The sequence below is a fragment of the Xyrauchen texanus genome, chromosome 27 (genome assembly GCF_025860055.1).
Source record: "Xyrauchen texanus isolate HMW12.3.18 chromosome 27, RBS_HiC_50CHRs, whole genome shotgun sequence".
NCBI classification, from domain to species: domain Eukaryota; kingdom Metazoa; phylum Chordata; class Actinopteri; order Cypriniformes; family Catostomidae; genus Xyrauchen; species Xyrauchen texanus.
In genome coordinates, this window is record NC_068302.1 from 28256586 (window position 1) to 28271434 (window position 14849).

General features: G+C 37.5%; 1 protein-coding gene across 2 annotated transcripts in view; it reads right to left on the bottom strand.

The window, feature by feature from the left end:
* LOC127620774 (nuclear factor 1 C-type-like) overlaps positions 1–14849 on the bottom strand; it is a 150285-nt gene that overhangs the window by 105557 nt on the left and 29879 nt on the right. For both annotated transcript variants that reach the window (XM_052094006.1, XM_052094005.1), the window contains exon 2: positions 3875–4406. In XM_052094006.1, the coding sequence (XP_051949966.1) occupies positions 3875–4406 (532 nt within the window). The remainder of the gene's footprint in view (positions 1–3874; positions 4407–14849) is intronic.

Below are 14849 nucleotides of genomic sequence, written 5' to 3' on the forward strand. Positions count from 1 at the left end.
TTGGAGAGATGGCTGCTGGAAATGGGGCCTAGATTTTTATCAAAAATTACATTTTTTTTTCAAATAGTAATGGTGCTGTTTTTTACATCAGTAATGTCCTGACTATACTTTGTGATCAGTTGAATGTCACTTTGGTGAATTGAAGTACCAATTTCCTTCCAAAACAGCTAAATCTGTACATTATTCCAAACTTTTGACCGCCAATGTGTGTGTGTGTGTGTGTGTGTGTGTGTGTGTGTGTGTGTGTGTGTGTAGTGTATGTATGTGTATACCATTAATTAAGAGTTTCACAATGAATAAGTATCATTACATGGCAGTCAACTAATAATACCAAGTGACATTTTAAAAACAAGTCCAAGCACAAAAGCCAGAACCAAGCTCTCTAATAATATTGTGTGTATGTTTTGATATTTTACTGGAAAAGACAGGTGCTGCAAAAATAATTTTCCTTATTTTAGTATTTTCTTTTATTGTTTTCCCTGTAAAAATATCCAAACCCATCCTTAAAATATACGTTTACATAAGTTTGTTTGTTTTTTTACTTTTTTTTAGAGAGAGAATATATATTGAATTAAGTCTGTTGGCCCATTGGCAAATAGGTTTTTCTTATTTTGAGCATACTATCAAACTTTAACGAGGTTTGTGCTCAAAACAAAAATACTGATTAAGAATATGATTTTTGTAACGTACACACACACAGCTATTGCTACATATCTAAACACTACTGGCCCTGTTCGACTTCATCAAGAGCGAACTAGAAGCAGGAAATTTGAGCTTGCCTTGCAAGTGAAAGATGGCCGTGCAAGTGTAAATGCTGACAGTATGCCTCTTTCACTCTCTCCTTTTTTCTGCCAATTCCCCTTTCCTTACCTTCACTCCCTCCCTCCTCCTCTGGTACTGCCGTTAGTAGGAGTGAGGGTGCGCGGACACAGTTCCTTATCGGAGTGTTTACAGCAAGGAGTTTGTAGGCTAGGCAGGTCAGGTGACATGCAGGCTGCCTGTCTGACCCATACAACTCAAGGTGAAGGTCAACCAAGGGGGTGGAGAGAGAAATGGGGTGGAAAAAAGAGAGGATGAGAGAGTTAAGAGAGTGAACAAAAGAAAAAAAAAGCAAGCTGCAGCTGTGGACAAGTGTTTAAATGCTTGGCAAGCATTTCTTTCTTTCATATTTACTTACTATGAGAGAACAGACTCTAAACTGTAAAAAAAAAAAAAAAGAAATAGAAAAGCAGCAAATATGGAGTTGTTACCTTTTGGAGCTATACTGTATTTACCTGACCTAAACCTTTAAAATGACTTGTTTAAAATAATGTGATCAGGTTGATTCAGTCCTAATAAATATTATTTTGGCTTAATACCTTAATTTAATATAAGAACACGTCAAATCCTACATCTAATTCATGCCTTACAGCTTTATAAAATGGTTACTATATAACATACAAATTAGCTTTATTTAAGCCAATTTTGTTTAATTTTGTGTCATCCTTTCACTAGAAGTAATAGTCCCTATTATCAATAGCCATCTACACGAAAAGTACAGTAGTTAAGTGAACAGGTGTTTAACGTATGTCATGTTATATGTGTATTCGTTTTAGCACAGCTGGATCGATGTATTCACCAATCAGGATCAAAGATTGGAACTATTCGTTTTATAATTTTGAATTAGCTGATCCAGTGTGAAGTTGTATGCATCAAAGTATGCTTGTTGTTTACGTCTGCTTGTTGTGCATATATTTTAAGTTTCACTTTGTGATACACCAACACACAAACACTAGATGAAGGGAAGGAGGATGCTGTGAAAAACAGGATAAATGTAATTCCTAAAACACAATAATTGAATAATACAGTTAGAACACATTATACAATGCAAAGGGAATTCATGATGCTTTCTTATATACACAGAATGCTGAGTCACTCTGGCTGCTTCTTTACTGAGCAACACACACACACTATCATTCTGACACACTGACCCCTCAACTCATAACGTCAAAGTACCTCAGAATTCACTCAAGGATCCATTTCCTGGCTGGATAGGCAAACTAAAACATTTTACTTCACCCAAAAATGTCTAACCTATTCCCATTAATTTTATTTTATGGTAAAAGTAGCCAGGATATAATCAGAAAATTCAGATCAGTTATTATTTTTGTAATGCCAAATAGAAAATGAGTGGAAAATTTAACTTTCAGTAAATTTGTTTCAATAAAATCAAATTCTACAAAGATTACATTTAACCACAATATAAAAATATAATCTATATCCTTCTAAATTCAATATCCTTCACTATATAAGTTTTCCTGTTTAGGCTAAACTCTGCAGACATGTATCCTCTGAATACTTCCAAAGTTATTATGTTGTCACATTTTAGCAGAGTTGTCTGAGGTGAGAGTTTAGAGGTGGGGGATGCAAGGGTAAAATGGTACATTAGAGAAGAGCAATGGGCCTGTGTGTGTTTGCCAACAGCATTCAGAGAGGATGCGACTTGGCTGGCGCAAGCAGTAAGAGCATCAGCTGACTTCCAGCATTGCTAACAAACAACCAGCCTACCTTCTTTCATACAATACAGTAAATTGAAACACATGCACCTGCCTGCCAGAGCAGACCCACTTATTTTGAACGATTTACAGTGTTAGAGCTTGGCTCTGTTAAAGTCTTAATGAGTGTTCAAACACAGCGATGGTCGGCAGTGACAGAAAAACCTTAAGTCATTCAATAATCACTGAGAGTTGCCGATTTCCAGGAACATAAGCAACAGCATCTGTTAGTGATGCGACAAAGTAGAGCTATGCTGACTACCAATGAGAGTGAAGACAGTGATCTGCCCCCTATTTTATTTAAATACTGCTCTGTTTCTGTCTCTCTGGTTAAACCCTTCTTAATGCAAGTCTTTGTGGTTCAAACGGCACAGTTCTGGTTGAAAAGCTTTACTAGTGTGGTGCCTTATGGTGCATTCTGAGACCTGCAGCAAAGATGAACAGAAGATGAGTCAACAGCTTTCTCAGAAGAATGAGCCAGAGCATCTTCTGTGACTTACACCACAGAGTAAAACAGCATGCTTTGGGTTTCTTTGTACACAACAAGGCTTCCCAGTATTGCCGTCACATTTCAGTGGAGGTGTCGTTCCAAAAATCATCCACTATCCTGTAAGGTGATTGCTGATGTCACCCATACTCAATGGACATGAATTCATTCAAACACACACTTACAGAAATAACGGCTATGTTCAATCCGTTCAAGCGCCGTGTCAATTTGTGCATTAGTCATGAATAACGCCTGTAACCATAGTGACAAAGTATATTCCAAAGGTTGTAACTTCTATAAAAAGTCTTATAAAAATGGCACAATGTTATTTAATAAACAAGTTTAAACACAGCACAATTTCATCTGTCAAATCTTAATTAACCGTCAGCTGTAGCAACAGAACGTGACAAATGCACTATAGATGACACACTTTACTAGGTGTGGCTATCACGCTATACTGGATGTCCAGTGTGTTTCAATTTACCATGGCTGCTACTGCCAACTACTGTTATGGCTGAGCCACAGTTTGAAATTAATATTGCTGAGCAAGTAAGTTTAAGTTAATATAATACAGTATATTTATAGCAACTTTCCAGAATAATAACACGACCAGTTTAATGGCACAGATGTTTGAAGATAACTATGACTCCCGCTTGAGTACTTAGGTTTGTTTCAGCCACAGTAACCAAAGAACTCACATTAAGCATGTTTAACTGGAATGTGCGTTAGCAATGCGGTTGCAAAGCGCTCGTATTTATGAGTATGTTTCTGCCTTAAAACCATATTATCCTGCTGTGTAAACATAGCCAGTGTAGAATTAACATTAATATAGTAGACTAGTAAGCTAACTCACCTCTCTCCTGCACGAAGTAGGCGAGGTAGAGGTCTAGCTCTTTGACGGACACGCTGATGTGATGGGGCTGAACGCATAGGATAGGATTTGAACAGTGGCCACCTTTGATCAGTCGCTCCCCGTCTGTGCTCTCCAGTGGGATGCCCTTGAACAGAATCACCATCACCAGGTCCAGACGCCAGACTTTATCTGCCTGTCTCAGACAATCTATGCGCCTCATCTTCCCCTTCTGGTCCGGATTTGAGAGGACGCAACATGGTTGCTTTTTCCCTGTGATGGACAGCACAAAGTCCTCCCGACACTCTGGCCGTATGTCTTTGCGGAGCTTGGCAAGGAGGCGTGACGCCCACTTCTGTTTGACCTCTGCCTTTTCACCCAGGAGTTCGTCTTTGACGGCGCGCTCCTCGTCCTTGGTCATCCGTTTCTCATGCTTTTTAAAATATTTGCGCTTGCGGGCTTGCAGGTTGAACCAGGTGTAGGCGAAGGCACGCACATGCGGCAGCAGCGCCTCAATGAATGGATGGAATTCATCCTGAAAGAGGAGAGAAAGGGTGGATTATTCATAGACTCAAACTGTTTTCTGAAAACCAATTTCAAATCAACTCAAAAGCAATTTCTGTGCCTCTTGCAGCACCAAACGGAACTGCAAAAATAATGACAGTTTTCAAGCAGGTTTCACAAACATTCGCCACATCAGAAGCTTGGCCTCCCTAAACTAACATCATTGGTTAAGCCAATGTTAATGTGTCGGGCTTGTCTGGATATTCAAACAAACAGAGCAATGTTTTGATCGTACCAGAGAGCCACAGTGTTCACACTTTTTGAGGAAATCAAACTACTGTAAAAATGGCTTACTTAAAGTTGTTTTTGTACATTAAGCTAGTATAGGAAAAATACATAAAAAAAAATTCTTCACCTCAATAAAACAGATGGGATTCATCTTGAGAAGACAAAAGATGAAATTGATCTACTCAAGCTGTTCATTCAAAGTCTATTTGCAAAAACCAACAAACAAAAGCCACCTCTGCAGTCAACTACAAAGGGGAAATGAATCATTCTGGCTCTTTTCTGTATTGATGCACTTCATTGAAATAAATTTTTTCCATTCACTGTTGTTTAGCCAAACAGACAGTGTGAATTCCAGCGTTTTATTTATAAGTCTCAATGATATTCTACAGATTTCACAGTTCGCAGAGTTTTGAGACAATCTATTGCTTCCACAGTCCTCCATTGTGTTCATGCTCACTGAAGCACCATGTGTAGTCATCATTTATCCAATTATGTCTTGTTGACTATTTTCACTTTCAGTGGTAAGTTTTCAACAACAACAACTCACACATATGTACCTCCCAGGCACGTTGTGAACCACAGTCCCTTAACTGTTTAGGGCAGGATAATTCTGCAGCATTCATTTGGTCTGACTAATTACTTCCATATTTGACCATCTCTAAAACCCTAAACTACCACCAGACCATGCTATAAATGTTACTAAAACCCCAACTGAACATTAAACATGCACATCTATCAATTATCAAAACAAGACTTAAAGCTCATCACACACTGCTGTGGACATTTGTGTGTGCGCATGAAACAGTCATAATGAGATTTGTGTTCTGAAGTTCTGTGATAATAATCAGGCACAAAATCCCCACATGCGGATGAAGTTATGTTCAATAGGAGGATTTTGCACTCATGGCAAAATAATGAAACTCAGACTCACACTGAATGATGTCAGCTGTGGGATCAATATAGCATGACATAGTTACCAGCGTGTCACTTTTACTTAGGTATAATGAAACCACAAAGAGTGAGAAAGATGGCTAAGAGCCACTTGACCACAACTATTCAAACGGAGAGAAATAAAAGAAAGAAAAAAGAGAAGAACCGAGCACCCCTCGGTCTGATTGTACTGCAAGCGGAGAGCAGGTTACAGAGAAACATAATTAGTTGGGCTGTGAATCTATCACATTTTTTTAATAATTAATTGCACAGTTTTCTCTGATTCATAACAATTAATCAAGGAACAGTACATGTAAGCCAGTGGACATGCTATAATTAATTTGGTCAAAATCCTCTGCCGTTTTCCAGTGGAATTTTTTTAATAATAGGATTAAGTTTACATTGCCAATGCATTATTAGACACTTCACATACAGATATAAAACAAATTTAATGCTGAAATTAAATTTGCTGAAGTTTAAAATCTCAAAACTATTGTTTTTTTCTGGCTGTCGTTGTCTTCCGCACACATGCTGGGTCTCTCTCACACTCTTTTGCTTTTAACATTTGTTCAGATGACAGCGAATTGGCTTTTTCGGGCAATGCAAAGAGTTATGACAGCTTGCCCGTATCTCTCCCACACCTAGCTTACCACTGGCAAGTGATATTCTCTGTACAGTAAGTCCGCTCCCAATATTGCCACAAGAAGTGGAAAAAACATTAAAGTTAAAGTAAAAAAAATGGATACTGCATTACTATTAATAGCAGAAATTAACGTGTTAAATTTCCCAGCCATAATAATCAGATATGACTTCATGCGATAAGCCCATTCTGTATAAGCGATACTGTACTTGACAGTAAAGCCCCATCTGGTGCACAGAACGCACCACAACAAATCCATTAAAACACCACTTGTAACAACAACCATCTCTAGACTCTCACCCTAAACACTTCTCAATAGAAACTACCCTCAATATATCCCACTCACTTTAAACAACACCTTGAACATATCCCAGTCATCCTAAACACCTCTCTATAGACACCAGCATTAACAAACTCCAATCACCTTCATCTTCACCCTCAAAACATCCCAATCATCTTAAAAACCTCTCTTTAGATACCACACTCCACATACCCCACTCACCATAAACACCACCCTCAACACACCCCAATCATCCTAAACACCTATCTATAGACACCACCTTTCACAAACCCCAATCACCTTAAACACCACCCTAAAAACATTTAATTCACCCTAAACACCTCTTTATAGACATCACCTTTCGCAAACTCCACTCACCTTAAACACAATGCTCAACACATCCTAATCATCCTATACACCTCTCTATATACACCACCCTCCACAAACACCACTCACCTTAAACACCATCCTCAACACATCCCATTCACCCTAAACACAAACTTTCACAAACTCCACTCACCTTAAACACCACACTCAACACATCCCAATTATCTTAAACCACTCCCACCAAACACCACCCACCACACCTTCCAAATCCTGACCCTTTAAACAACCTCTTTTGTACATGCCTCGAAACTAAAACATTTCCATCAACAGGTTAACACCACCCTTATCAAACCTGGCTCATCCTAAAGCATAATTCAAACAACACCCACAATACTTACCCTTTACCATAAACACCTCAATCTAAAGAAACCCCACCATATGACTTCTAAACCACCACCCTTAACAATATCTGCTCACCCTAAACACCTCAATCTAAACAACACCCTCAATACAACTACTTTACACTAAACACCATTTTCCATTTACCCCCTTCACCCTAAACACCACCCTCCACACCAACATCTAACCTAAATCAACCCCACTAAACACCCTCAATGCAACCTGCTTACTCTAGACACTTTAAATGTAAACACAAACCTCATTACACATGCCACTATTGGCCAAAATCACGTGTACAATACACTAATTTAACACCACTGGTTGTACAAATTTCACAAGGGTTTGTGATTTTAGATATTTAAGTCTTTAAGTGCCGAAAACATTTTAAGTGCATTTCATAACACACTACCCTGAAAATATTATAAAATGTACTCCTTTAAGAGTCCTCTCACTGAGCTGGACTACAGCTGGACTGAAAAAAGAAATCCACATTTAACATCTTTTTCAACACAAGAGCAACAGCAGGGCAAAATATGTTTTTATTTCCAGTTATTTAAACTTTTATGCTGGAAACAGCTAAAATCAAACAGAGTGCAGTAATTGGATGGTTGAGAGGGCCCTGACCAGTGCACTACACACACTCACATCTGTAATCAGTCGGCTCACAGGACTGACTCAAGCAGAACCAATACAGTTACTGAGTACACTTTCCAAAGCTTTACTGAAAAACACAGAAAGAAAGACAGTACAATGTCCAAAGATTTACTAAAACCTTCTCCTCATTTTGTTTCACTGTGATAGTATTTAAAATTAATTGCTGTGAAAATTGAATATGGGTGCATTGGACAAGACATTCTAGCAAGATTGAATAATTTAGAAGAGTCTGGACACAATTTGTACTCTCTAACTGCACAGGTTTCCCAAAGTCCAGGAGAAAATAGCACATTCAAGAATAACGACCACATAGAGATGGGCCTGTGTCCCTGCAGATGTCTTTAAATGTATTTTCTCTCAGTCTTTAGGATAGAGCTCCTCTTATTATAGCTTCTGCACCAACAAATCCACCAACCACTCCTCCTGCAAAAATAAACATTTGTTGGGCCTTTTTTCCTTCTCACAATTATATAGAACGCTCAAAAGGCAGTTGAAATGGGACTGGACCAGGCTGTAGCACCTGTACACTCTGCTCTATAATGTGTAAATACACTATGTCCTTGACTGCAGATTGTTACCATACAGTGGAAACTTTGTATCCATTCTTTAAATTTGTATTTATTTTTGACACTTTTATGACAGTGGTAGTTGAGCAAAGGTTTCTTAAATTCTTACAGTATGTCATGATGAGTAATGCAGTGACTAAAAATGGTTCGTATATTAAATAACCATTTTTATTGCCTATCCAGTTTATTTAAAAAAAATAAGCATGAAATGTACTTCACCTAATTTGTTAATTTCTTTATTTTTATTTTGGAACTTGACGGTCACAAACTAGAAGATAAGATTATTCAGATGATAAGAAATTCTGATTGGATGAGGCACGTTAAAAGTCATTGTAAAACATCAGTCACAATTCTGTGACAACACATCAATTGAATTCTATATTAAGGGGCAGTTCACACTGAACTTGTCCGTGCACTAAATAAAGCTAGATGAAGAGCCACAAACAGACCAGAAAGCAGGTGTCTTGAGATGCATTTTTTAAAAGTTGAAGTTCTATTTAATTTGACACAATGTCAAAAAACATGGTGTTCCAGCACAAGATGCTGAAAAACAGCAAGGTGTGGTGCAACGATCAAAGGTGTTTGTCTAGCACATGTTTACATAGGAAAACAATTGAAAACATTGCTTACAGATGAAAAACATGTTGTGTAAATGGCCCTTAAAATAGGCCTATTCAACAGTAAAGTGAAACCTGCACTGTATATACCGTCCTTCTAATCAGCCCTAGTTGAGAGTGAACAGGAAATGATGTTGGAAAAGGGGGGGAAATGGGATTGGGAAATTACAATCTCGAGCCTCACATCTCAATGTATCAGAGCATGTGCACTAACTAGTGTTGTCACGGTACCAAAATTTCAGTAGTCGGTACCAATACCAGTGAAATTTCACGGTACACGATACCATTTTTGGTACCAAAGCAAAAAGAGGTTACTAAACAACACTCTTTTATTAACAAAGTTAACAAAACATTAGCAGCAGGACTAAGAACAGAAATATGCCATTGAACAACACTTTAATTTAAATATATTATTTTTGAATTATAACAAAACTGTACAATGTATGCTTAAAGTATTTTTGAACACTTATATAAGATTTGCTTCAACTTTTGCAACTTTTACTTTAAGTTTTTACCAAGTACTAAAAAAAAGCCTAAATAAACAAGCATACAACAGAATGAATAAAAAACAATTTCCAAACTAATGTGCAAAGTGCACTCGTATTAATAAAGCTGCACATTGTCATTTTTCTTCACGATACGAAATGCACAGTGACATATATTATGATTAAATACGTTGCGAGTAATCGCGTTCTAATCTAGCTGCATTAAGTATGCGCGCTCGAGGGACGAGCGTCCCCGAGGCAGAGTCTCTCTCAGCCGCGTGCAGTTTCAATCTCTCCCCCTTAGATCGGGACATTCGCGCAACTCATTGAAGAGGCGCTTACCACACAGAGAAATGACAGTTTCTGAGTTCATAGTTATTAACATGATCTGCTTCTGTATTATTTTAACTTTAATAAAGCTATAACACATTAAATATAACTGCATTTGTAATGCTGGGATGTTTCCTTTAAAGAGCTCCGGCTCCGCTTATTCCACGAGAGTGCTTCTGAATTTACTTTTCTTTTTTTATATAATTCCCTAATACTTTGGGATCTACATAAGAAGAAGCTGTGAAAGTTTAGAGTGCATCTGTACCATGATCTGTGTAATTATTCCTCTCCTCCGTCAGGCATGAACTGCAGTGCTGCTCTTGTGCGTCATTAGTTTAATATGATTTCATTTTACGTTAAATGATATAAAACGACTATTCGACAATGACAATTGTCTCGTCATTTTTTTATTTTCGACATTGTCGATAATGTCAACTAATCGTTTCAGCCCTAATGCAAATGATAATATGCTTTTAAACTAACCTGCTTTGGTTGCTAGAACTAATCTGGGTGTCTTGTCTTTCAGGTGCTTTATTAAGTTTGATGTGTTTCCTCCTTTCATCAGAAAATTTTGAAAGCAGCGTTTACAAATAGGTTTTTGCTGATCTATGATTGTTTCCCTTTTCATCAGCCTCAAATACAAAGAATTTCCAAACCTGGCTTTATCCACTTTTCGACAAGATTCAGTTGAGACTCCACAGCAGCTTTGCTTGTCGCCATCTTTTGCTTGTTGTGAGAGTTCAAAAGTTCCAGAATCTGCATAGGTACCGGGTAGACCCGGTACTCGGGTACCTTCAGAAATTCTGGTATCGTAAAAAAAAAAATTGGTTTCAGTACCGACTTGGTACCGGAGTACCGGTATTTTTGACAACACTAGCACAAACCACTACGTCACGGCTCCAACCTAGAAATGTATGTTAAATCCTGGAAGTTCCTTATTGCTTACCGGTACTATTTACAACACCAACATGAAGTCATTTAGCATTAAAATGAGAAGCTTATTGCATTTCTCTGTTTCATCTCCCTCTTACTTTTCCTTTTTCCATATTAGGCCTGGATGTGCTCCAACGGAATGCTCTGCTTTCACTGCAATCAGTTTGAGAAGACTGCCTTGACTGAATTTCACGTCTACTTTAAGGATGAGAATGTTATTGCTAAACACAGCTGGTGAATGGCTTCATTATGGCAGATGAGCTAAGGCTCTTTGATCAGACGCAGGCTGATGGCAGAGTGGCTGTGACAGCACAGCTGAGTTCAGACCGAGGCTTTAGCATGAGGGAATGGTGACCAATGAACTGTCCTGAAAAAGCCAGGCTTACTAGCTCTACTACTCTCTTTCTCTCTCTCTTTCTGTTAGCCACACACACAGCTGTATTTATACAGTAATTGAATCATTTTGTTATTGCGGCACTCAGGGAAATGTGTTTTTATTCCTTTCCGTTGCTCAGATACGGATCTTTATTATGTCTTAAACAGAGAATGAGACCTTTTTTTTTTTTTTTAGCTAATTGTTTTCTGAGTTGAGACAGAGAGAGGAAAATATTTTCAAAATGATGAGAAAATGGGGGTGCTGTGGTCACACACACCCACACAAAGTGTTGCTATGGTCACCACGAGTGTCACAAGAATTGTCACAGATGGTCAGAGCTTTTCCTTGACAGTTTTTCCCAAAATTGTGTGGTGAGGAGAAATTAGGAAAGACTGACTCCAGTCCTAAAAATGTTCAAGATTTTCCAAGGCATATAATTAACAATAAATAAAAAGACAATAATAAACAACAATACAAATAGCTGCTGGCTTTTTAAAACTACTATGATAAACAAGCCATATGTACAGATCAATTACAAACCTCTGAAAATTGTGATTAACCTTTCACCATGTGCAGAGTGCACCATGCCAAGGAAAGAAAATGCCAGAGAGTCTTTAATTTTTGTAACATTGTAATTTACCCAGAATGCACTCTGAGGCAATGCCCTCATTAGACATTCTCCCCCACCCTTCCTGCACTATTGCCAAAATCACTTTTCCTTTCTTTCTACTGGTTGGCTAAGAAAAATAAAGTAGTGGATTGTGTAGTATCTGGGTACTGTATTCAACTTTCAACACACTTATAAGGCCAATCCACCAAAACAGGGAAGAGCAGGCATGCTCCTGTTTGAGATACATAAAGAATGTTATATTGGATTCCTTTGCCTCACTTTCTGTATACACTGTTGCCAATTCTCATAGCAATACTATAAATGTATAAAGAGACCCCCTTCACGTCAACAAGCATACATTAATTTAAGGTTACAGTTTATACATATGAACAGTAAAAGAGAAAGTGTACTGTATATTTCACATACTGGAACTGGTCACCATTTCTTTTAAAGTTGAAGTGTGTGTTAAAATACTTTCTCCTAACCCAGCTTAATATACAGATATAGCTATAAGTCAGCCATTAATGGGTCAATTTCCCTTAAAAATGTAAACACTGTGGCTCTTTGGCAAAGCATTGCTATGTTTGTTTGAGAATCCCAACCAGCGCAACACAGCAACATTAGCTCACAATGGTGTGAGTTTTATGCAGGGTTATATGTTTGGTACACCAATGGCAGATGGGGGGTGCGTTCATGAAACCAGTTTTAAAATACTCATTATGTTTGCAATTCCGCAAATGCATAGTGAAGTGTGTACCTTTTTCAGTGTTAAAATACTTTCTCCTATCCCAACTTAATATGCAGAGAAAACTATGAATAAGCTATTTGTAGGTTCATTTTCTCAAAAACGGTAAACACTATGTCTTAGTGCTGCTATGAAAATTCCACTGTTTTGACACAACCACATTGACTCAACCAATGGCGTGTGTTTGGGGCAGGACTATCTGTTAGTTCGACCAATGGCAGATGAAGGGTGTATTAAGAAAGAAAACAAAATGTATTAGTGCAATTTCATGCAATTTAAACTGCACTTCAAACACATTTGCAGTTTAACCATGACAAGTTACAGCTCTATAGTCCTCGGTGTTTCCCTTTCTAAACACTATTGGATACACCTGATACATTGGATGCATTCTTTATCAAAGACACAGAACACTAAGCTGCAGTCAGGGTTATTCCTCTGTGCCCAGTGAGCTGATGGAAGATGAGGTTCTGAATGCTAAGTGGATCAAAGTGGATGTTATGCGAGTCACACTGCCTATTTCTTTTCCCCTCTCTGTCTCTTCTGCACAATTGCTGAGTCAGCCTTTAGCCATGCAGCACCCTAATGGAGGGAGGGGGTGCTGGGTAACCATCCTCTTTTAAGAGAAAATGTGGTGTGTGGAGGATGTGCTGCAGAGGTATTAGTGTTATGATGTTCACTTTCTCAATTTAACAGTGTTGCTGTTGTTTTCTAGCTCTTATGATACCTTGAAAAATCATATTTTTTAGAAAGATATAAAAAAATAAAAAAAAGTTTATTTTTTAGAAAAGACATCTGAAATTATAATTATATAACATATATAAAAGCTGCTGTTGTTTTTTCTTTCTTTCTTTTTTATATGTGTACTTTGTATAGTGTATACCTCACTGAAATGTATCAATTATATCAGCTTATTTTAAAGCGACCCTGAGCTAAGGAAAACTCCCCCTAATACTACCTACTCCTGACAAGAAATAACAAGTAGAAAATCAAGGTTCAAGGATATGGCATAAACTAAACAATATTAACTTTTTTTTTTTTAAAGTGGGGACAAACCCTAATATGTCCAGCCCTAACTTCCTATTTTAATAGAAAATACGTCAACACAGGAAAGAAAAGTGCGTTTGTCAAGTGATTTCAGGGGGTTGTTAAGTGAACAGCAAGAAATATAAAAATGATGGGGAAAACTTTTAAGTAAGAAATGTTGGCATTCCAATACATTTACCTATAATCTTCATACTATGCATATACCTTAATACTTTTTTTTTTTATTTGGAACTTATTAAATTGGTAAATACTAGTTTAACTACAGTACTATAGTTTAACTACTGAAAAAAAAAGTGTCTTTTGATAAAATGGGGCAAAAAGATGGTGGGAAATTTCATAAGCACAAAGAGAAAAACAAGAATTTATCTCTTTTTAAAGCATAGGCTACTATGAAAGGATGAAGAGCCATTATTGCTTGTGACACTCAATCATAGAGTCACAGGGTTCATGTTCCCATGAAAGCTAAATGCACCTGTTTTACTAGCATCTGAAATGTCATGAACCTCCCATTAATGGAACACAGAAAGGGTTTATTTACTTAAGATTTGAAACAAAGAGGGAGCAGCATAATTATGCACGATTCAATCCACGGAACAATTAGTGCCTCACATCCACTAGATCTTCAGGCCTCCTGTCTCCTGAAGCTTACTGAAAAAATGGTCTCTGGTGGATTTGAGGGGATTGGGGGAAAGAGGAATGTGTCTTTAATGTCTTCACTAAAGACATTGTTTAAAACATGAGAAATGCAGGAACTAAGTTGCTGCCTATGTTTGTGAGCGCATCCACTTTTGTGTGAGTATGTGAGTCTTAATGAATGGTACTTAACCATTCAAATCTGATGTGAAGATATAATTGTGTCTATGAGGAGTTTCATAAGCTCCAAATAACATTAAGGAATAGTTAATTCAAAATAATTCTCTCATCATTTACTCAACCTTATGCCATCTAAAATTCAACTTTATTTGTACTGCAGAACACAAAGATATTTGAAGGGTATGTGATGACTGTTGTACCACACAATGCAAGTCATTGGGGTCGAAAACTTCCAAGCTCCAAAACAGACATAAAAGGCAGCTAAATCTTAAATGTATATTTATTTTAATTTTTTTATTCAGTTTATGTCAATGTTTTCATTTAATTTATATATTCAATTATGCAAAAACTATATATTGGAAAACCCATACTGGTCAACCCCTAGATCTTACCCACCCAGTATTGAAGTATTCAAAGCAACCTAATTTAAACAATCT